Source organism: Chiloscyllium punctatum, chromosome 28 (assembly GCF_047496795.1).
Source record: "Chiloscyllium punctatum isolate Juve2018m chromosome 28, sChiPun1.3, whole genome shotgun sequence".
NCBI lineage: Eukaryota > Metazoa > Chordata > Chondrichthyes > Orectolobiformes > Hemiscylliidae > Chiloscyllium > Chiloscyllium punctatum.
Window position 1 is genome coordinate 14,735,525 of NC_092766.1, and position 23,890 is coordinate 14,759,414.

The 23,890-nt window shown below is 45.5% G+C and overlaps 1 protein-coding gene across 2 annotated transcripts; it reads right to left on the minus strand.

The window, feature by feature from the left end:
• Nucleotides 1–4,639: 4,639 nt before the first annotated feature.
• Nucleotides 4,640–19,133, minus strand: LOC140454036 (uncharacterized). 2 transcript variants are annotated; one of them, XM_072548989.1, is made up of 6 exons: nt 18,971–19,133; nt 12,930–13,442; nt 11,357–11,432; nt 10,345–10,423; nt 9,197–9,323; nt 4,640–8,073 (listed from the first exon to the last, which is right to left on the minus strand). In XM_072548989.1, exons 2-6 carry the CDS (start codon nt 13,437–13,439, stop codon nt 7,594–7,596), a joined length of 1,272 nt encoding a protein of 423 aa, XP_072405090.1. In that variant the 5' UTR covers nt 13,440–13,442; nt 18,971–19,133; the 3' UTR covers nt 4,640–7,593. The 2 variants fall into 2 exon arrangements, with proteins under 2 accessions (XP_072405090.1, XP_072405089.1); XM_072548988.1 differs by having other exon boundaries at nt 4,640–8,076.
• Nucleotides 19,134–23,890: the final 4,757 nt, after the last annotated feature.

Sequence of the window (23,890 nt, forward strand, 5' to 3'; positions counted from 1 at the left end):
CACTATCCCTGTCACCTCCTCCAACCCCTATACACTCCCTATCTCTGTAAGCTCCATCAGGCCCTAAACCCCTCCTGGTCTCTCCAGCCCTTAGACCATTCCTGGTCTCTGTCACCTCCTCCAGCCCTTACACCCCCTTCCAGTCTCTTTCTCTTCCTCCAGGCCCTACACCCCTCCCCATCTCTGTAACCTCCAGCATCTACACCCATCCCAATCTGTGTAACCTTCTCCAGCATCTACATCCCCTCCCCTTCTCTGTAATCTCCTCCGGCTCCTACAGCCCCTCACTATCCCTGTCACCTCCTCCAGACCCTAAACTCCTCCTGGTCTCTGTCACCTGTTCCAGCCCCTGCATCCCCTGCCTATTTCTGTAACCTCCTCCAGCCACTACATCCCTCCCTAACTCAGTTACCTCCTCCCAGCCCTTACATCCCTCCAAAACTCTGTCAGCTCCTCCAGTTGTAGTTAATGAGCAGATCAAGGGGATGGGATTAGGATCCATGTCCATAGACCCCTCAAAGTTGCCACCAAGTTGATAGGGTTGTTAAGATGTTGTATGGTGTGTTGGCCTTCGTTAGCGGGGGATTGACTTTAAGAGCTGTGAGGTTATGCTGCCACTCTATAGAGCCCTGGTTGGATCATACTTGGAATATTGTGTTCAGTTCTGGTGGTCTCATTATAGGAAGGATGTGGAAGCTTTAGAGAGGGTACAGAGGAGATTTACCAGGATGCAGCCTGGACTGGAGGGCATGTCTTATGTAGAAAGGTTGAGAGAGCTAGGGCTTTTCTCATTGGAGCAAAGAAAGATGAGAGGTGACCTGATACAAAATGATGAGCAGCATAGATACAGTGAATAGTGAGACACTTTTTCTCAGGGTAGAAATGTCTATCACAAGGGGGCACAATTTAAAGGTGATTGGAGGAAAGTTTAGGGGAGATATCAGAGGTCAGTTCTTTACTCAGAGAGTGATGGATGCGTGGAATGCACTGCCAGCAATGGTAGTAGAGTCAGATGTATTAAGGACTTTTAAGCAACTCTTGGATAGGCACATGGATGATAGTAAAATGAAAGGTATGTAGGTTGGTTTGATCTTAGAGGAAGATAAAAGGTCGGCACAAATCAAGGGCCGAAGGACCTGTACTGTGCTGTACTGTTCTATGTTCAGTCCTTGCTTAATCCTGCAGACCTACCTTAGAATAAATGGTGCTAACTGCTTCCTCATCACATTCTGTTGAACATTTGATGAAGGTGGTGATTCTCTGCTGGAATCTCATGATCCGATGCTCAGTATTATAATTTAGATTTTGAACTAAAATAAAAGTTTTAAATCAATCTGTTTGGAGATGTTACAACTCAGGGTCAGATTTGAATCTGGTTGACATGGACGAGTTGGACCGAAAGGTCAATTTCTGTATTCTACATGTGGCCTCACAAGGAGAAAAGCATGGAAAGAAATACAGAAGAAGAAAAACAATGAGAAAGAGTGAAATGGATAGTGGGAGAGAGAAGCAGGGAGAATAGAATAGAGAGGGAGGGAGGGACACAACGGATATGGAACGCAAAGATTCAGTAAAACTGAGGAAGACTTTGATAGGAGCCATAAGAGTGTGGAAGAGAGTAGCATGTGAAGAATTAAAGAGACAGAGGGGAAGATAGTGAAACTGAGAGGCAGGGATTTTCAAGAGTGGGAGAATAAAGTGGGAACAAAGTGGAAACAGGAAAAGACAAACCAAGGAAGTCCAAACAGGGCACAAAAGAGTGAATTTGAGAGAGATTGAATATATTAGGAGGCAAAGTACAGGAGCGAGAGCCGAAGACACAAATTCAAAGAACAGTACTTTAATGGGATAGAGTGAGGGAAATGATGAATAAGTTGAAACAACATTTTAGAATCCTTTTGCAAAGATATTTATGTAGAATTATTGGAAATCTGATTGGAAATCATCTGGACCACACGAGAGGCCATTGTCTGAATAATGTATGAATTATGTTCTCAGGGTGACGTCTGGGTGAATTGCAAGGCACAGCTGACAGATGCAGGGACTGCCATGGTCAATTACTTCTGCATGGTCGGAAACAGCAGCATTAGATGCTTGACGATAGTATGAAAACAAGAAGCTTGCACGCACCCCAGAGGGTACACCGCCCTGGCGGGGAATGGAGAGTGAGCATCTGTGCAGGAAATTCATCCCACACCTAGACTGGCTGCAAGAGCCCTTGCACGTCGTGCCTCCTGTTAACGCTCACCTCCGTGATCAGAGAGAGAGAGAGGGAGCGGGAGCAGAGGAGGGGTTGAGGTGTGAAGGTCAGAGCGAGGGAAGCAGAAGTGTGCTGGGGCTGAACTGCAAAACCTGTTTCCTCAGTCAAGCAGCTGGGGTTTGCCACTCCCAGGGTACCTCTGTATTGCCCTGTGCCATTGAGGATAGTAACTTGGGGCATGGGTGTTAGTGAAGGTCATGGAGATGCCCACTGTAATTGAATAGCCATGGGGGCAGAGGGCAGCTGTGTCCAAAAGACAGTAAAACAGCTGGGACGGCATAGGGTTTTGATAGCACCAGGGAAGAATGGCAACGCCCCCCACAGACTCAGCTGTGTGGGCTTGCACAATGAATGGCCCCTCGGCATTCTTCAGTGCTGGCCTCAAATGTGCTTAACAGCACCATTGCCCACTCCCAGTATGAAAACCTGTGACATGTTTGACAGGCACTCCAAACCATTTCCATGGTTACCTGTGCGTCCTGTAAACTCACAGCTCCATGACAAAGTACCTAAGGTGAATTACAAGTGAATGTTTGCCCAACCCCATCACAAACTACAACCAGCTTTCTGTTTTGTTAGGTGTGTGTGTGTTGGGGGAGGGGGGGGGGGGGGTGCGGGGGGTGGTTCCGATATTAAAATAGGATTCCCTGTGTGAAACTATAGTTTCCACAGGGATCACCTCTGACACATAGGGAAGGCAAAGAGCTTATAAGAAAGTAATGCAGATTAACACCAGATCCTTGGGAGCATCTGTATTTACAGGGGTTCTCTGGCTACGTGTCAGTATATACAGGGAGTCTCGGGGGAGTGTATCTGATTCTATAAGGGGTCTTGGGGAGTCTTATCAGTATATACATGTATTCCTTACATGTCAGTATTTACAGGGGTTTGCTTGTGCCAGTACTTATTGTCATAGAGGAGGTTCTCTAGAGTCTCAGTATTTAAAGAAGTCTCCAAGTGGACTCTGTCAGTATTTACAGGGGGTACTTAATGGCTCCTCATATGACAAACCCATCATCCATAGGATCATTCTTGTAAACCTTCTCCAGACTCCCTCCAACACCAGCTCATCCGCCCTTAAATTGGGAGTCCCAAACTGTTCACAGTATTCCAAATACAGTCTAACCAGAACCGTAGGTAGTCTCAGCAATATATCTTTGCTGTTGTATTCTAGCCCTCTTGAACACTGACATTGCATTTGCCTTCCTGACTGCCAACTGATGTTAACCTGGAGAGAATCCTGTACAAGGACCCACAAGTCCCTTTGAGTAGTAGATTTCCAAAGTATTTCCCCATTTAGAAAATGGTCTATGTCTCTATTCTTCCTAGCAAAGTGCATAATCACACACTTTCCCACATTGTATTCCATCTGCTGCTTCTTTGCCCACTCTCCCAGCCTGCCCAAGTCCTTCTGCAGCCACCCGCTTCCTTAACACTACCTGTCCCTCCACCCATCTGTGTCATCTGTACATTGTTCCTGCTCTCTGGCAGGGGGAAAGATAATTCTCTTGAATTTCTAATTAGATTAATCAGTGACTGTTTTATATTTATGATCCACCCCTAGTTCTCCCACACAAGTGGAAACATCATCACTACATCTGCCCTATCAAACTCCTTAAATAAAACAAAGTGCTGTGTAGGCTGGAAATCTGAAACATAGAATCCCTACAGTTTGGCTCAAGTCCACACTAACCCTCGGAAGAGCCTCCCACTCAGAACCATTCCGTACACCATCCCTGTAACCCCATATTTCCCTGCACATCCCTGGACTTAATTGGCCAGTTCACCCTAACTTGCACATCTTTGAACTGTAGGAAGAAACTGGAGCACCGGAAGAATCCCGCAGATACACGGGCGAGAATGTGCAAACTCCACACAGACACAGTCACGCAAGGGGGTATATCAAACCCAGGTCCCTGGGTTTAAAAACAGAAATTGCTGGAGAAACTGAAGGAGGATCACTATAGAGTCATGCCACATGGAAACAGACCCTTTGGTCCAACCAATTCATGCCAAACATAATCCCAAACTAAACTAGTCCCACCTGCCTGCATTTGGCCCATATTCCTCCAAATATTTCCTATTCGTGTCCTGATCCAAATGTCTTTTAAATGTTGTAATCGTACCCACACCCACCACTTAATCTGCTCTTTCTCCACAGATGTTGCCAGACATGCCGTGGTTCTACAGCAATGTCTGTATTTCACTGTCAAATTTCCGAATTTTAAAAGACCTTGATCAGGTCACCACCTTCTCCCCCTTAGCTTTCTATTTTTGAAAGAGACCTTTTCCATTGCCTCTATGTCGTTTCTTATATATTGTATAGGGTACGGCAATAAAATGAGACAGAAAGAAAATGATACACAGACCCAGAGAACCCAAATTTCACAAGAGCCTTTATTATTTTGGAGGTGACTTGATTTGTTACAGTATCGCTCCACAATTCATCTACTCCAACTACAATTGCATCACAAATAAATCAGGGGCTTAAACATTTTGGGTGGTGGGGGAGTTCAGAAAGTGAGGAAGCCCCCATCCCGCTCCTGATACAGACATACGGGGTGGGGCACAATCTTTGAACCCCTCAGTCCATTTTAAAATAGCACCAGAACCAGCTAGTACTAACACAGGGCCCTTATTCCCTCCCTCACCCCAGTGTTAGGGTGGCCAACTCCTGCCTGACACTATTCCTGGAGATTGCATCACATGACCTCCTTGCCCCATTCCTCCCCTCCTGGTATGAGTCACCCAACATATCCATTCACCGATTGGACAGCAGTTCAGCATTGTCACTATGTTTTTATTGAGTTCCTGCCCATTTTGACTGAATTATAATTCTTGGGGATGTAGGGGGAAGAAACATTGCCTCTTTAGGGAAGGGTTGTTTAGTTCAGAGACTCTTTGCATTCTTGTAAAACTCCTAATGGGGAGAGACCCTTTCATGGGAAGAAAGGGTCTCTCCCCATTAGGAGTTTTACAAGAATGCAAACTGCCCTTATTAAAGCATAGAAGCTCCTGAGGTGTTCCTTGAAAGAATGAAAGGTTTTTCTCATCTAGAAACCTTGATTCAATGGCCTGAGGAATAGCAGAAGTAGATTAATTTTGATAAATGTTAGGCATTGTGTTTTCATCAGGCAAATCAGGACAGGGCTTATACACTTAATAGTAAGGTCATGGGGAATGTTGCCAAAGAAAGAGACCTTGAAATGCAGGTTCATAGTTCTTTGAAATTAGAGTCGCAGGTAGATAGGATAGTGAAGGAGGTGTTGGGTACGCTTGCCTTTATTGGTCAGTGTAGATGTTGAGAGGTCATGTTGAAGCTGTACGGGACATTGATTAAGCCACTTTTGGAACACTGTGCTCAATTCTGGTCTCCCTACCGTAGGAAAGATGTTGTCAAACTTGAAAGGGTTCAGAAAAAATTTACAAAGCTGTTGCTGGGGTTGGAGGGTTTGAGGTATAGGGAGAGGTTGAACAGGCTGGGGCTATTTTCCTTGGAGCATCAGAGGTTGAGGAGTGACCTTATAAAGGTTTATAAAAATCATGAGGGGTATGGATAAGTGAATAGTCAAGGTCTTTTCCATTGGGGAGTGGAGTCCAAAGCTAGAGGGCATAGGTTTAAGGTGACAGGAGTAAGATTTAAGAAGGACCCAACTTTTTCACACAGAGGGTGGTGCATGTATGGAATGAGCTGCCAGAGGAAGTGCTGAAGGCTGGTACAATTACAACATTTAAAAGCATCTGGATGAGTACATGATTGGAAGGGTTTAAGGAATACAATTCTGGACAAATGCTGGCAAATGGGACTAGATGAATTTAGGATATCTGGTCAGCATGGACCAGTTAGACTAAAGGGTCTGTTTCCATGCTGTACATCTCTATGACTCTTTAGAGAATGGTCCTTCACTTGAAAGATTGTTTCCTTGGAAGAAAGGGGGTTGCTCCCATGAAGAATGCTTTGGTCTGTACTCAATCGTGTTTTACAAAAATGAAAAGTCACCTTATTAAACCATAGAAGCTGTTGAGGCTATTCATGGAAAGTGTTTCTCCTCATCTAGAATCGGTGGGGGCGAGGGTTCATAGTTTCAGAATGAGGGTTCTCCTTTGGAAGACAAAAAGGAATTTCTTCCCTCAGAGGGTCATGGCATTTTCACCTGCGGAGTGTGGCAGGGGCTGGATCACTGAATATACTTAAAGCTCGAGTTAAGACAGATTTCTGATTGATGCAGCAGGCAAGGGTGCAGAGAAGAAATCAAGGCCAGGACCAGATCTGATCAAAGGTCAAACAGGTTCGAGGGGCCAAATAGCTCACTCCAGTTTCTTCCATAAAGGAAACTTTCTGTTATTATTTTTACACACCATTTTGGCCGATAGCTTTCCTTTAGCCTATAATCTTTTACTCGAGAATTGTGGAAGGATTTACCTCTTTACCAGATGGTCACTACACAATTAAAATAAACCCACGCAATTATTCGGTTAAGTCATTATAAACAAAGCAAACACCTCTCAAAATGAGGCAAAGGTATCATTGAGTAGTTTGGCAGATGAAGGCTGAATGACCCAAGAGAAATAAAGTTGGTCACACAAAATTATGTCCTATTGATTGCTGGAAAGCTCTGTCAAATCCACAAAGAACTTTTCTACTCAAAGTATTCCCAAACCTCCAACCCTTACCCAGGAAAAACAGTGCACTCTATCCAGACTCGACAAGCAGATTGTATCACGATGCCAGGTGAGTTAAGGACACTTGAGGCAGTGGTCTCTGCGTCTCCACACTGTTGGATTGCCAGTGCCGCACTGTTGGAGTGCCAGCAACGAGGGAGCGTAGCATTGTTGGAGTGCCAGTGACAAGGAAAAGGGCACTATCAGAGTGTCAGTGCTGAGGGATCACTGCACTGTTGTAGTGCCAATGATGAGGGTCCGGACACTGTCAGAGGTTCAGTGCTGAGGGAGCAGGCACCATAGGAGGGTCAGCACTAAGGGAGCGGGCACTGTCAGTCAGTGCTGAGGGAACACCATCTTGAACACCAATAAACTGTGGCTCCACCCACCAACTCAAGTGGCCATAAAATATCCTTGAGGAAGACTATGGGAAAGGACTTCTCTGTAGTGTCTGATATTAATGCTTCAACAAACATCAAATCCAACACAAGTCTCCATTGTTACGTGGGAGCTTGCTTTGTGTAATTTGGTTGCTTTTTCTACAGTGATTACAGACTTCATTGACTGGGACATCCTGAGGTGGCATAAAAGTACTATAAAAATGCAAGTCTTTGAGACATTCCTCTCTTAAAAAGTCCTTGGGAGGCGGCCTGAGCTGGCTGAACTTGGACCTATTTCTGGCTCCATCGCACGTAAGCCTCTGACAGATCCAACAGCACAATGGAATCGCATGACAAGACAAGGGGCAAGGATGTGGCACTGCTGTGGTTGGTGGGGAGGCATGGGGGCGCACTGCTGCTCCTGCCTGGACGTCTCTGGCTGGTTGGGGTCCTGACGGTGGAAGCCCAGGCCCCCTGGACCGACCAGAGAGTGCCAGAGCGAGTGGAGGAGGGGAGTTCTGGGCTGTCCTGCATGACCAAAGTGAGACACTGCAGGGTTTGGGAGCGGTCAGACCGTCCTCCTGGGTCATCATAACAAGCGACCCCTTCTGCTGGACCTTCCCGGAGCTCAGGCCTCTCCTCCCAGCTCCCGGATGACGATGAGGTACCCGCTTGATCCTGGGGGCCACTATCACTGAACGATTGTCTTCGGGACGAGGAAGGAGAAAGCGACTCCCACGAGGAACTGGTCTCCGATGACCCGGTCCGAAACTGCTGGGGTGAAAGGAAAACCACAATTTATGCTGGGCAACAGTCAATTTGGTAAAAGTCAATGGCAATTATCCATCAGTCCTGTGGGCTCCCTTCCACTCTTAATTTCACAAGATGCAGGCTAATTGTTTCCCATCCCTAATGACCTCTTGAACCCCTCTGACAGAGTAATGAAAAAGGATCGGTTCAGGGAAAGAGTCACTGGACCCGAAATGATTTCTCTCCATAGATGCTGCCAGACCCGCTGAGTTTTTCCAGCAATTCTAATTTACCGCATCTGCAGTGGTTTCGGTTTTTATCTAGTGAAGGTGGCATTTGGTATGTTTGACTATATTGGTCAGTGCACTGAGTATAAGAGTTGGGATGCCATGTTGCAGCTGTGCAGGATATTGGTTAGGCCACTTTTGGAATACTGTGTTCAGTTCTGGTCTCCCTGCTATAGGAAGGATGTTGTGAAACTTGAAAGGGTGCAGAAAAGATTTACAAGGATGTTGCTGGGGCTGGAGGGTTTGAGCTATAGGGAGAGGCTGAACAGGCTGGAGCCATTTTCCCTGGAGTGTCAGAGGCTGATAGATGGCCTTATAGAGGTTTATAAAATCATGAGGGGCCTGGACAGGGTGAATAGACAAGGGGGGAGTCCAGAACCAAAGGTTTAAGTTGAGAGGGGAAAGATTTAAAAAGGACCGAAAGGGAAAAGTTTTCATGCAGAAGGTGGCGAGTATATGGAATGAGCTGCCAAAGGAGACATGGAGGCTGATACAATTACAACATTTAAAAGGCATCTCGACGGATATATGAATAGGAAGGTTTAGAGGGCTATGAGCCAAATGCTGGCAAATGGGACTAGATTAATTTAGGATGTCTGGTTGGCACAGACAAGTTGCAAAGGGTCTGTTTCTATGTTGTACATCTGTATGATCACTTCTTAAAAAAAAATTCATTCATGGGTTTTTAGACCATTATTTATTTCCCATCCCCAGTTGCCTCTTGTACAGAGAGGATTAGTTAGCCAATCTTTTGTTTTTAAAACGTCTGTTGGGTCAACATTTATGGCCAGGAAAGCTGTGCTGAATGGCCTCCTCTGCTATGGTTACTGGGGCCCTGACCCATCAGGGTTATGTACCTTTCTTGCATTGCATCCACTTCCTGTAGGCCCAGAGCCTTCAGTGCCCGGTGTTGCCATGGTGACGTGAGGGAACCAAACCTTCAGCATCATTTCCACTTGAAGTAGTGTGCCTAAGTAACGCTCCCTTTTTATATGAAGTGGTGGTGGGGGGGGGGGGGTGAGGCAAGAGAGAATGAAAATTGCATGAATAACATATTTTGCAGCACACAAAAAAATGAGTTAATACTTGCATTTATACAAGGCAAGACTCGCTCTTGATATCAAGGCCTGATGCTCACCAGAAGCTTATAAGATGGACCCGATTTCATTGTAAACTGCCTGCCATTGACTATACAAACAACCAATGCTGCACACAGCGTCAAACTGTGACTGGGATCTCTGCTCGCCTCCTGTTCCCTCGCTTTCAGATACCCAAACTGACAAATACTATGAATTTGAACTTCTCATTTTCAAATCCACCTCTTATAGAATCCCTACAGTGTGAAAGCAGGTCATTTGGTTGATCAAATCCACACTGACCCTCTGAAGAGCATTCCAAATACCCATACCCTATCCCTGTTACCCTACATTTGCCATGGCTACCTAGCCTGCATATCCCTGGGCAAGTCGGCATAGCCAGTCCACCCTAACCTGCACATCTTCAGACCAGCACTGACTCTCCTCTACCTGTGATTTCCAGACCTTCTTCAATCACTAAGATCATTTCTTTGATTCTGTATTGCCTCTCTTTACATCCCACACTCGTAGGCCCCACCATCTCCCTGCAGCCCCATTTCAAACTCTGACCTTTCTGTTGGCTAACATTTTGGCCAAACTCATCCTCTTTCTTCCTTCCCCCTCCCCCCCACCCCCCCACATCCCCAACTCCTAATCTGTTCCCTTCCCCCCTCCTCCCACTTAGTTGGGTATCCACTTTCTTCATGCCTCAGTGAAGTGCAGACATTTTAAACAGAAATGTGGATTCAGGACAGTGGAACTGACAATGTGGCACTCCTTCAGCACTGACCCTCTGACAGTGCCCGCTCCCTCAGTGTTGGCCCTCCGACAGTGCCCACTCCCTCAGTATCAGGGAAGGAATTGGTCCCCGAGGCCATAAAGCCATGCTGTGTAGAAGGAAGACAGCAGCCATCTGTCCTGGTACCTACCCCATTCCTGGCTTCTGCAGAACACCTACGATCCTCTGGATCCGGTCCATAGCAACGCTCTGCTGAAAACTGGTGAGACCTGAAAAGATGAACAGGACCACTTCCTGAGTTCAAATCCTGGCATTGCCATTCGAGAAATGAAGGATAAAAAAGATATGTTTACACTAAACAGGCCATTCGACCAAACTGAGGCATACTGGTGTTACTTACTCTCATTTATACATTTAATTGTAGGGCCCAGGGGAGTGTTGCTGAACAAAACTTCGGGGTGCAAGTTCATAGTTCCTTGAAAGTCAACTCTTAGGGTTAAGCATTCCAATGTCATCTTGCCTTTATTGGTCAGTGCATTGAGTATAAGAATCAGGAGGTCATGTTGCAGCTGTGCAGGACAATGGTTCAGCCACTTTTGGAATACTGTGTTCAATTCTGGTCTCCCTGCTATCGGCAATATGTTGTCAAACTTGAAAGGGTTCAGAAGAGATTTACAAGGATGTTGCCAGGGTTGGAGGGTTTGAGTTATATGGAGTGGGGGGGGGGCAATTTTTCTTGGAGTGTTGGAGGCTGAGGGGTGACCTTTTATAGGGGTTTATAAAATCATGAGGGGCACAGATGGGGTGAAGAGTCAAGGTCCTTTCCCAAGGTAGGGGAGTCCAAAACTAAAGGACATAAGTTTAAGGTGAGAGGGGAAAGATTTAAAAGGGACCCAAAGGAGGGACTTTTCCGAGGCGGTGGTGTGTGTATGGAATGAGCTGCCAGAGGAAGTGGTGGAGGCTGGTACAATGACAATATTGAAAAAGCATCTGGCTGGCTATATGAATAGAAAGAGGGATATGGGCTAAATGCTGGCAAATGGGACTAGATTAATTTAGGATATCTGGTTGGCATGGACGAGTTGGGCCATAGGTTCTGTGTCCATGCTCTACATCTCTATAGCTATATTCTTTTCTTGACCAGTCACAAAGCTCACACACACACACACCTTCAGAGAGAATCATTTCAATCTCACTCTTACCTTTGTTGTACCGTCCGGTCTTTAGTCCATCAAGGAGGATAGTCAGTGGCCGGATAAACACCTGGAGTTCCTTACACTGGACATAACATCCACCAAAACAAAAACAAACAGGAGATATCAGAATCAATCTATAGAATTAAAACAGAGATATGACACTGCTCTGCAAGGAGGGAGCCTAATGAACCTGACTGGCCAAATGGCCTCCACCTGTGCTGCAATTTGGCTACAATAAAACAGACCACTCAGTCCATCTATCCACGCTGACATTTTCTGCTCCACTGCAATGTCCAACCACCCTCCCATCTATCGATATATCTTTTTCTCCTCTGTGTGTTTATCCAACTTCCCCACTTTAACTCTATTGGCCTCAACAATGACACATGGGAGTGAATTCCCTATTCCCCCCCACAGGAGCGAGTCCCCCATCCTCTCCCCCCCCACTCCCCGCAGGAGCAAATCCCCCATTTACCCCTTCAGCAATTGTTGCGGGGCAGATACATTTCAAACCCTCTGTAGTTCCAAATGTAGTTCCAGTGATACTGGGTCAGCAGTGTTGAAGGAATCACATGATTTGTTAGCTCTGGTCTCAAATGTACATGTCCCTCTTTCTGCCCTAAGCCTGCAATCTTCAGCATATCCAAAACTCTGGGGTTCCGTATACTCATTCACGCTGTGTCTCCTTAACCAACACTTTCTTGCAATGATAACCTGCACTGGCTCCCAGTCTGGTCAGATGTAAAACTGTTGTCTTTTGACAACATCTCCATCAGTCCACACTTATGTTTACTTACACAGTCGCTGTTCCATTTGTATACCTCCTGACTGGATATCTTTCAATCAATGAGCAGCGAAATCAACGTTTCGGGCAAAAGCCCTTCATCAGGAATAAAGGCAGTGAGCCTGAAGCATGGAGAGATAAGCTAGAGGAGGGTGGGGAGAGAGCCTTTATTCCTGATGAAGGGCTTTTGCCCGAAACGTTGATTTCGCTGCTCGTTGGATGCTGCCTGAACTGCTGTGCTCTTCCAGCACCTCTAATCCAGTATTTGATTTTCAGCATCTGCAGTCATTGTTTTTATCTTTCAATCAATGCCTGTTTGGATACATTACGTCAGACCTCTGGAGCAGGTGGGTGTTCTGATACAAAGGTAGGAACACTACCACTGCACCACTGGTACCCTTAGCTTTTTTTTAAACTGTTAATTTGTGGGAAGTGGGCATCGCTAGCTGGGCCCAGTATTTATTGCCCGTCCCTAGTTGCCCCTTGAGATGTTGGTAGTGAGCTGCCTTCTGGAACTGCTGCAGTCCAAGTGCTGTGGGTTGACCCACAGTGCCTTTAGGGAGGGAATTCCATGTTTTTTTTAAAACTGTGAAGGAAAGGCTGATATATTTCCATGTCAGAGGGAAATTTGAAGGGGATGGTGTTCCCATGTACCTGCGGAACTGCAGTTTCAGTCGCTGCCTATTTATCAGGATGGGAGTGAATTCCTAATAGTTTGAATACAATTAATACCCAACCCCCACAAAACCAGAGGATGGATTAAATCAACAAAGTGACAAATAGGGAATTCCAAACCTTCTGCGCAAAAAGTAGGTCTCCTCTTGTCTTGACGCGAGGCATCTTTTCACTCAGGGCAGTCCCCTGCTGCTTGGACACATCCCATTCCCTTCTCCGCTTCAGACCCCTGCTTAGAAACCTCTGGGGGTACTGACTAACACCGTCGAGGGAGAGCTTCCATGCTCGGCCCAGACTGGCGCTACCCGGCAGAGACTGGCACGGCCACACAGGGGCCGAGGCAAAATAGATATTCTCCAGTGGCTTCTTGAGGTGGGAGGCCGACATGGGGTGAGGGATGAAGGCTTGAGGCCCGGGCGAGGGTACCTTGCTGGCAGAGGCCGTGCCCACGCCGACAAAGGCAGACTGATCACGGAGAGGGAGCCCCATTGGCCTGGCCCTGCAGGGGGCAACATCCTTGGAGGCTCTGTCAGAGTCACTGTCGGAAAGGAAGACGTCGCAGTCCCCGTCTTCCTCGCTGCTGAACCCCTCAATGGATTCTCGAGAAGCTTTACTTCCGGTTGAATCCATTCCCTGGAACAGAAACAGATGAAAGTGGCATCACAGGTCGACAGGGTAGTGAAGGCACCATTTGGTATGCTTGCCTACATTGGTCAGTGCATTGAATATAAGTGTTGGTAGGCATGTTGCAGTCGTACAGGACATTGGTTTGGTCACTTTTGGAATACTGCATTCAGTTCTGGTCTCCCTGCTGTAGGAAGGATGTTGTGAAACTTGAAAGGGTTCAGAAAAGATTTACAAGGATGTTGGAGGATTTGAGCTATATAGAGTGTTTATAGACCCTTTGGTCCAACCAGTGCCTTCGGACCATAATCCCAAACTAAACTAGTCCCATCTAACTCCTCCTGGCCCGCATCCCGACAAACCTTTCCTATTCATGAACTTATCCAAACGTAACTTTACCCACATCCACCACTTCCTCAGGAAGATCATTCCACAGCAAACGACCCTCTGTATATAAAAAAAATACACCCCTCGTGTCTTTAAATCTTTCTCCTCTCACCTTAAAAATGTGTTCCCTATTCTTGAAATCCCCCATCCTTGGGAAAAGACACCTATCATTCCTTGGAGTGCAGGTTCAGAGCTCCTTGAAAGTGGAGTCACAGATAGATAGGATAGTGAAAGTGGCATTTGGTATACTTCCCTTTATTGGTCAGAGTATTGAGTATAGGAATTGGGAGGTCATGTTGCAGCTGTACAGGACATTGGTTAGGCCACTTTTGGAATGATGTTGTGAAACTTGAAAAGGTTCAGAAAATATTTCCAAGGATGTTGCCAGGGTTGGAGGATTTGAGCTATAGGGAGAGGTTGAATAGGCTAGGGCTGTTTTCCCTGGAGTGAAGGCTGACCTTATAAAATTACGGGCATGGATAGGATAAATAAACAAAGTATTTTCAGAACTAGAGGGCATAGATTTAGAGTGAGAGGGGAAAGATATAAAAGAGACCTAAGGGGCAACATTTTCATGCTGAGGGTGGTGCGTGTATGGAATAAGCTGCCAGAGGAAGTGGTAGAGGCTGGTACAATTATAACATTTAAAAGGTACCTGGATAGGTACATGAATAAGAAGGGTTTAGAGGGACACTGGCAAATGGGACTAGATGAATTTAGGATATCTGTTTGGCATGGACAAATTGGGTCGAAGGGTCTGTTTCCATGCTATACAGCTCTATGACTCTACCATAAGGTAGAGTCATTAAAAAGTCATTTGCACAGGTTCATGGATAGGGATATGGGCCAAACGCTGGCAAATGGGACTAGTTTGGTTGAGGAACCCTGGCTGGCATGGATGAGTTGGGCTGAAGAGTCTAGCTCCATGTTGTGTGACTCAAGGTTTTACAGCCACAATCCTTCGTGTAATTTTTAACACAATAATAATGGAAATGGGGAAACTCATCAGAATCTTACTCCTCGGCTCCACCTGATGGCCAGAACCTGCAACTGTGCTGTCATTTGATTGTTTACACAGAAAGTTCTAGAATAAGTTTACAGAGGAAGTTAAAAATCACAACACTAAGTTATAGTCCAACAGGCTTAATTGGAAGCACTAGCTTTCAGAGCGCTGCTCCTTCATTAGGTGATTGTGGAGTAGAAGATTGTAAGAGGCAGAATTTATAGCAAAAGTTTACAGTGTGATGTAACTGAAATTATACATTGGAAAATACCTTGATTGTTTGTTAAGTCTCTCATCTGTTAGAATGACCACGTTAGTTTCACTTCTTTCATAATGTAAATCACAAAATTTTTAAAAGTTACATTCTCAAGTGAAATGGGGCTAGTTTGGTTGAGGAACACTGGCTAGCATGGATGAATTGGGCTGAAGTTGAACTGTACTTATAAGTTACACTGTACTTTGCTCAAAAACTGCATGAATCCATGTAAGATTCTGTTAATTCATTTTTTTAAGATTAGAATCAGTTTCAATCTTATGGCACAGACAGCAGCACAGAGGGATGCTAATACCTAATACATTGTCTGGGCTGACACCAATTGTTAAAGTTCACTTGAGAATGTAACTTTTCAAAAGAAAATGTTTTGTGAAAGAAGTGAAACTAACATGGTCATTCTAACAAATGAGAGACTTTACAAACAATCAAGATATTTTTCAATGTATAATTGCAATTACATCACACTGTAAACTTTTGCTATAAATTCTGTGTCTTACAATTATGTAGTCCACAACCACCTGATGAAGGAGCACCGCTCTGAAAGCTAGTGCTTCCAATTAAACCTGTTGGACTATAACCTGGTGTGGTGTGATTTTTAACTTTGTACACCCCACTCCAACACTGGCATCTCCAAATCATGACATTTACAGAGGAACCTTGATTATCCGGCATCCGCTTAATTGAATTTTGGATTATCTGAACAAGATTGCAAAGTCCCAATGCATGGCTAACTACGTTATCCAACATTGATTAACCAAACAAAATATTCCCTGCCCGTGTCCATCGGATAATCGAGGTTCCTCTCTACATGGGCTATTTTCAGGTCACATTTTTCAGCAAGAAAATCAAGCATAGCACTTCAGGATGCTGGGAAGCACTTAAGAGTCATAGAGATGTACAGCATGGAAACAGACCTGTTCATGCTGACCAGATATCCCAACCCAATCTAGTCCCACCTGCCAGCACCCTGTCTCCTTCCTATCGGAAAGACGTGAAACATGAAAGGGTTCAGAAAATATTTACAAGAATGTTGCCAGGGTCGGAGGATTTGATCTATAAGGTGAGGCTGAACAGGTTAGGGCTGTTTTCCCTGGAGCGTCGGAGGCTGAGGGGAGACCTTATAGAGGTTTACAAAATTATGAGGGGCATGGATAGGATAAATAGACGAAGTCTTTTCCCAGCTAGAGGGCATAGGTTTAGGGTGAGAGGGGAAAGATATAAAAAAGACCTAAGGGGCAACTTTTTCATGCAGAGGGTGGTACGTGTTTGGAATGAGCTTCCAGAGGAAGTGGAGGAGGCTGGTACAATTGGAACATTTAAAAGGCATTTGGATGGGTATATGAATAGGAAGGGTTTGGCTCACGGCCAAAGTAGTACTGTATCAGGAGTTTAGTAACTGTCGTAACATCAGAAACAATGCTAAGATTCTGTGAAAGGTAGAGACCAATTCTTGCATAGAAAGCTCCCATGAACAGCAATCTGTTAGCAACTAGACAACATGCCTTTGAAGTAATGCTGGGCATATGCACAGGGACAGCTATTCAGCCCCTTGAGCTATTCTATCCAACGGGGAAGAATTAAAGCAGTGATTTCGACGTGTGTGTTTTTGTGTGGGGGGGGGGGGGGGGGTGAGACTTCAGAACTAAGTGGCGGATGGGCAGCAGCCACCAATATGGAGGTGTACAGCCCGGAACAGACCCTTCGGTCCAACCTGTCCATACTGACCAGATATCCCAACCCAATCCAGTCCCACCTGCCAGCACCTGGCCCATATCCCTCTAAACCTTCCTATTCATGTCTCTATCCAGATGCCATTTTAATGTTGCAAATGTACCAGCCTCCACCACTTCCTCTGGCAGCTCATGCCATAAACGTACCACTCTCTGCATGGAAAAAGTTGCCCCTTAGGTCTCTTTTATATCTTTCCCCTCTCACCCTAAACCCATGCCCTCTAGCTCTGGACTCCCCAACCCCAGGGAAAAGACTTTGCCTATTTATCCTTTCCATGCCTCTCATTAATAAGTCTGATTGTGAATTCAGGAGAAATATTTTTACTCAGTATTGTGGACATCCAGAGGTAATAAAAGTCAGGACAAATATCAACAGCTTTCCAGTCACTGATTATATTGAGGGATGTGGGGATAATACAGGAGTATGTTGAGGTGGAGTGAGCAGCCATATCCTAGAACGATGCTACAGTTTTATTGTGCCAAATGGCCTCTTCCTATGCAAGTCCCATTGGCTGACCAACTGATTGGACAAGGTCAGATGTCACATGACACCAGGTCCCAACAAGTTTATTTGAATTCACAGGATTTCAGATGACTTCACCTGTCAAAGGGGCAGCGCTCAAAAAGCTTGTGATTTCAAATAAACCATATGGAATATAACCAGGTATTGTGTGACTTCTGACCTTGTCCACCCCAGTCCAACACCACCTCCACCTCACAACTGACTGGAGACAGGGGCTCATAAGTAGAGAGGCTGGGAAGTCATGTTGCAACTATACAGGACATTGTTTAAGCCACCTTTGGGTTACTGTGTTCAATTCTGGACTCCCTGCTATAGGAAGGGTGTTGTGAATGTTGGAAGGGTTCAGGTTTAAGCTATAGAGAGGCTGAGGGTGACCTTATAGAGGTTTATAAAATCATGAGTGGCTCGGATAGGGTGAATAGACAAGGTCTTTCTCCCCAGAGTAGGGGAGTCCAAATCTACAGGGTATAAGTTTAAGGTGAGAGGGTAAAGATTTAAAAGGGACCGAAGGGGCAGCTTTTTCACGCAGAGAGTGGTACATGTATGGCATGAGCTGCAAGAGGAAGCGGTGGAGGCTGGTAGTTACAACATTTAAAAGGCTTCTGGATGGGAACATGAATAGGAAGGGTTTAGAGTGACATGTGCCAAATACTGGCAAATGGAACTCGATCAATTTAGGATATCTGGCCGGCACGGACAAGTTGGGCCGAAGGGTCTGTTTCCGCGTTGTGCATCTCTCCGACTCTATCAGTCTTCATCTGTCTATGGACAAAGGAGATTCTGTAGGCGTGGCTATTTAAATAGCAGAGGGAGGGGACGGATTTGTTTAAATCATCCTTAAATTTGTCTGACGGATAAAGGCTGGGTCGAGGATACAAGACCTCTCTCCTGCCTCTGTCTTAGGAGAAGGAAAGCAGGTCAGTCTGGCGACATCTCTGTTCTTAGGAGGCACTGGGTGTAGAAACTGGGTAGAATCTCTTTGTTAAGAGAGAGACCCATGACACTGAAAAAGGCGGAGCTGTGTCTCTAGCATCTGAAATTTCAGCGAGAGAGAGAGGGGGGAGGAGGGAATGGGAAACAATAAGTCTACACCAGACACTGGAATAAACGAGGAATCTTCACCCTTTTCGAATTCTGGCAACACAAAGATTTTTTTTAAAATCTCCAAGGAAAGAGGGATCCCAAACACTTTTACAGAACAATAGAGAGATCTGATGCCTTTGTGGTGAAGCAGGAATGGGATCGACCCCTTTTTTTTAAAAAAAGGCGAATCAAACTGTTCGAAATCTTTACAATCCATTCCCAAACTATATTTTAAAATTCCAGCAAAACCGTAACAACGTCGGAAACGGCAACGTCCAAACAACCCTCCCCCCACCACACACACAAAAAAGCAAATGTTTTTGTCTCAAAATATATAAACACCGCTCCACGGGGTTGAACAAAAGTTAAAAGGTATTGATTGGAAACATCAAATTATCTGGACTGGCAAACTCATAAACAAAGGAATTGAGTCCCCATTTGTTTTGTTTCTCAAAAGAAAGCTGTGGGATTAAACAGGTTGTAAATTGGGCAGGAGGTTTATGAGTGTAGGTGTGTGTTTTTTTTTGTTTTATTTACCTGATTTCAGTTGCAGTGTGTTTCTTTCCCCCTGTCTCTGAGGCTATCCCAACGCCTTTAGCTTGGCTCCTCCGCTCGCTGTCTGATCCTGGGAAACTGACCAATGTTACCACACACGTGTATCGCTGCATGTAGCAATTCGACTAGAACACGTGGATCCCCTTGTGCCCTGCCAGAGGCCGTCTGATTGGCTGCTGCAAATCCAGCCAATCAGACAGGCTGCTTGGAGGCAGCAGACACCACCCCTTTCTTCACCCCTCCCCCCCCACCCCGCTCCCGAGGGAGGGGTCACCTGTATCAGTCTATGTCTGTATCTGTACATGTGTGCAGTCTATTCCGCGTGTTGGAGGATTTGAGGGTGAATAGCCTGGGACTTTTTCTTTCACTAGAGCGTGGGAGGTTGATGGGTGACCTTATAGAGGTTTATGAAATCATGAGGGGCATGGATAAGGTGAATGAGTTGAATTCAAGTCATAGGAAATAGACCCTTCGGTCCAACCTGTCCACGCCGACCAGATATCCCAAGCCAATCTAGTCCCACATGCCAACACCCGGCCCATATCCCTCCAAACCCTTCCTAGTCATATACCATTGAAATGCATTTTAAATGTTGCAATTGTACCAGCCTCCACCACTTCCTCTGGCAGCTCATTCCATACCTCCACCACCTTCAGTGAATAAGTTGTCTTTAGGTCTTTTTTATATCTCGCACCCTAAACCTATACCCTCTAGTTCTGGACTCCCCCACTCCAGGGAAAATACTTTGTCTATTTATCCTATCCATGCTCTTCATAATTTTGTAATCCTCTATAAGGTCACCCCTCAGCCTCCGATGCTCCAGGGAAAACAGCCCCGGCCTGTTCAGCCTCTTCCCATAACTCAAATCCTCCAACCCTGGCAACATCCTTGTAAATCTTTTCTGAACCCTTTCAAGTTTCACAACATCTTTCCGATAGGAGGGAGACCAGAATTACACACAATACTCCAACAGTGGCCTAACCAAAGTCCTGTACTGCCGCAGCATGACCTCCCAACTTCTATACTCAATACTCTAACCAATAAAAGAAAACATACCAAACACCTTCTTCACTATCCTATCTACCTGCGACTTCACTTTCAAGGAGCTATGAACCTGCACTCCAAGATGTCTTTGTTTAGCAACACTCCCTAGGACCTTACCATTAAGTGTATAAGTCCTGCTAAGATTTGCTTTCCCAAAATGCAGCACCTCGCATTTATCTGAATTAAACTCCATCTGCCACTTCTCGGCCCATTGGCCCATCTGATCAAGATCCTGTTGTAATATGAGTTAACCTTCTTCGCTGTCCACTACACCTCCAATTTTGGTGTCATCTGCAAATTTACTAACCATACCTCTTATGCTCACATCCAAATCATTTATGTAAATGACAAAACTAGAGGACCCAGCACCGATCCTTGTGGCACTCCACTGGTCACAGGCCTCCAGTCTGAAAAACAACCCTCCAACACCACCCTCTGTCTTCTACCTTTGAGCCAGTTCTGTATCCAAATGGCTAGTTCTCCCTGTATCCCATGAGATCTAACCTTGCTAATCAGTCTCCCATGGGGAACCTTGTCAAACGCCTTACTGAAGTCCATATAGATCAAATCTACTGCTCTGCCCTCATCAATCTTCTTTGTTACTTCTTCAAAAGACTCAATCAAGTTTGTGAGACATGATTTCCCACGCACAAAGCCATGTTGACTATCCCGAATCAGTCCTTGCCTTTCCAAATACATGTACATCCTGTCCCTCAGGATTCCCTCCAACAACTTGCCCACCACCGAGATCAGGCTCACTGGTCTATAGTTCCCTGGCTTGTCCTTACTACCCTTCCTAAAGAGTGGCGCCATGTTTGCCAACCTCCAGTCTTCGGGCACCTCACCTGCGACTATCGATGATACAAATATCTCAGCAAGAGGCCCAGCAATCACTTCTCTAGCTTCCCACAGAGTTCTCAGGTACACCTGATCAGGTCCTGGGCTTTATCCGCCTTTATGCATTTCAAGACATCCAGCACTTCCTCATAGAATGTACAGTACAGAAACAGACACTTTGGTCCAACTCATCCATTCATCTTGTGCCATTTGGACGGAGGTGAGTACTGCAGATGCTGGAGATTAGAGTCAAGATTAGAGTGGTGCTGGAAAAACACAGCAGGTCAGGCAGTATCCAAGGAGCAGGAAAATCGACGTTTCGGACCGGAGCCCTTCATCAGGAATGAGGCTGGCAGCCCAGGGGGTGGAGAGATAATTGGGAGGGGGTGGGGCTGGGGGGGAGAAGGTAGCTGAGAGTGCAATAGGTGGATGGAGGTGGGGGTAAAGGTGATAGGTCGGAGAGGAGGGTGGAGCGGATTGGTGGGAAGGAAGATTGACAAGTGGGACCGGTCATGATGGTGCTGAGCTGAAAGGGTGGAACTGGGGTAAGGTGGGGGGGAGGGGAAATGAAGAAACTGGTGAAGTCCACATTGATGCCATGGGGTTGAATGGTTCCGAGGTGGAAGAGGAGGCATCCCATTTAGAGTCATACAGCACAGAAACAGACTCTTCAGTCCAACTCATCCATGCCAGCCAGATATCCAAAATTAATAGAGTCATAGTCATTGAGATGCACAGCACAGAAACAGACTATTCAGTCCAACCAAGTCCACACTGAACATAATTCCAGACTAAACTAGTCCCACTTGCCTGCTCCTGGCCCATATCCCTCCAAACCTTTCCTGTTCATGTACTTATCCCAATGTCTTTTAAATGTTGTCACTGTACCCACATTCACCACTTCCTCAGGAAGTTCATTCTACACACGAACCATTCTGTGTTTAAAAAAATGCCCCTCATGCCTTTTTAAATCTCTCACCTTCACCTTAAAAGTATGCCCCCTCATTGTGAACTCCCCCATCCTAGGGAAGAGAAAACTACCATCAACTCTATCGATATCCCTTGTTATTTTATACGCTTCTATAAGGTCACCTCACAGCCTCCTACATCCCAGTGAAAAGATAGGCTGAGTCTTTTTTCACTGGAGCATAGAAGGTTGAGGAGTGACCTTATGGAAGTTTATAAAATCATGAGGGATACAGATAAGGTGAAAGACAGGTGTTCTTTCCCTATGGTGGGAGATTTCAAGACTAGGGGGCATACTTTTAAGGTGAGAGGAGAAAGATTTTAAAAAGACGTGGGGCAGCTTTTTCAAACAAAGAATAGTTCGTGTGTGGAATGAATTTCCGTGGGGAGTGAAGAATGCAGGTACAGTGACGACGTTTAAAAGATATTTGGCTAAGTACGTGAATAGGAATGGTTTGGAGGCGTAAGGGCCAAGCACAGGCAGGTGGGAGTATTTAATATGGGATTATTGTTGGCATGGACGGGTTGAGCTGAAGTGTCTGTTTCTGTGCTGTTGCTATATGTCTCTCTCTGTATCTGTGCTTGTTGATATCTCTGTGTGTCTGTGTTTGTATCTGTACGTATACAGTTCTGGTCACCCTTCTGTAGAAAGGATTTTATTAAACTGGAAAGATTGCAGAAAAGACTTGAGAGGATGTTACTTGGACTGGAAGATTTGAGTTATAAAGATAGGCTGGGACTTTTTTCCCTGCAGCGTAGGAGATTGAGGGGTGACCTTAAAGAGATCTATAAAATCAGGAAAGGTGTAGATAGCTAATAGCTCTTCCCCATGGTAGGAGAGGGCATAGATTTCAGGTGAGAGGGGAGAGATACAAAAGGGTTCAGAGGGACAATTTTTTCACACAGAGGTTGGTGAGTGTCTGAAACAGTATTGGTGGTGATGAGTATAATTTTGCCATTTAAGAAATATCTGGACAGATAAATGGGTGGGATAGATATGGAGGGACATGGACCAAACACAGGCAAATGGGACTAGATTCATTGTGAAAACTGGGCAGCATGGACAAGTTGGGCCAAATGGCCATTTTCCATGCTATCGACCTCTATAATTCTACATAGAATCATAGGGATGTACAGCACAGAAACAGACCCTTCAGTCCAACTCATCTGCACCGACCAGACATCCTAATCTGACCTAAACCCATTTGCCAGCATTTGGCCCACATCCCTCTAAACCTTTCCTACTCATACCTATCCAGATGCCTTTAAAATGCTTTTAAATTGTACCAGCCTCCACCACTTCCTCTGACAGCTCATTCCATTCACGCACCACCCTCTGCATGAAAAAGTTGCCCCTTAGGTCTCTTTTAAATCTTTCCCCTCTCACCTTAAACCTATGCCCTCTATTTTTCCCCCCTACCCTGGGGGAAAAAAAAAAGGCCTTGGCTATTCACCCCATCCAAGTATCCCAGAAGCCTTCTTAATCACTTCATTGACCTGTCCTGCCACCTTCAGGGATCTGCTGATATACACACTAAGATTCCTTTGTTCCATCAGAACCTTCCAGGGTCTTCCAATCACTCGCCTTGTTAGTCCTCCCTGAATGCAGTACCTCACACTTGGGTGTTGAATTTCACTTACCAGTGCTCTGTCCATCGGAGCAGTCTGTTGATATCCTCCTGTAGTTTACTAATACCCATATCTGTGTGTCTGCTTAGATCTGTACGCCAGTGTCTCTGTCTGTATCAGTGTACTTCATCTGGGCTGAGGGGTTGCAGATGCAGTTTAAGTCAAAGAAACATGAGGTGCTGCATTTTGGGAAAGCAAACCAGGACTTGTACACTTAATGGTAAGGGTGTGGGGAGTGTTGCTGAACAAAGAGACCTTCGGGGTGCAGGTTCATAGTTCCCTGAACGTTAGAATTGTGAAGGGCGGCATTTAGTACGCTTGCCTTTACTGGGCATTGCAATGGGTACAGGAGTTGGAAGGTCATGTTGGGGCTCTACAGGAAATTGGTGAGACCACTTTTGGAATACTGTGTTCAATTCTGGTTTC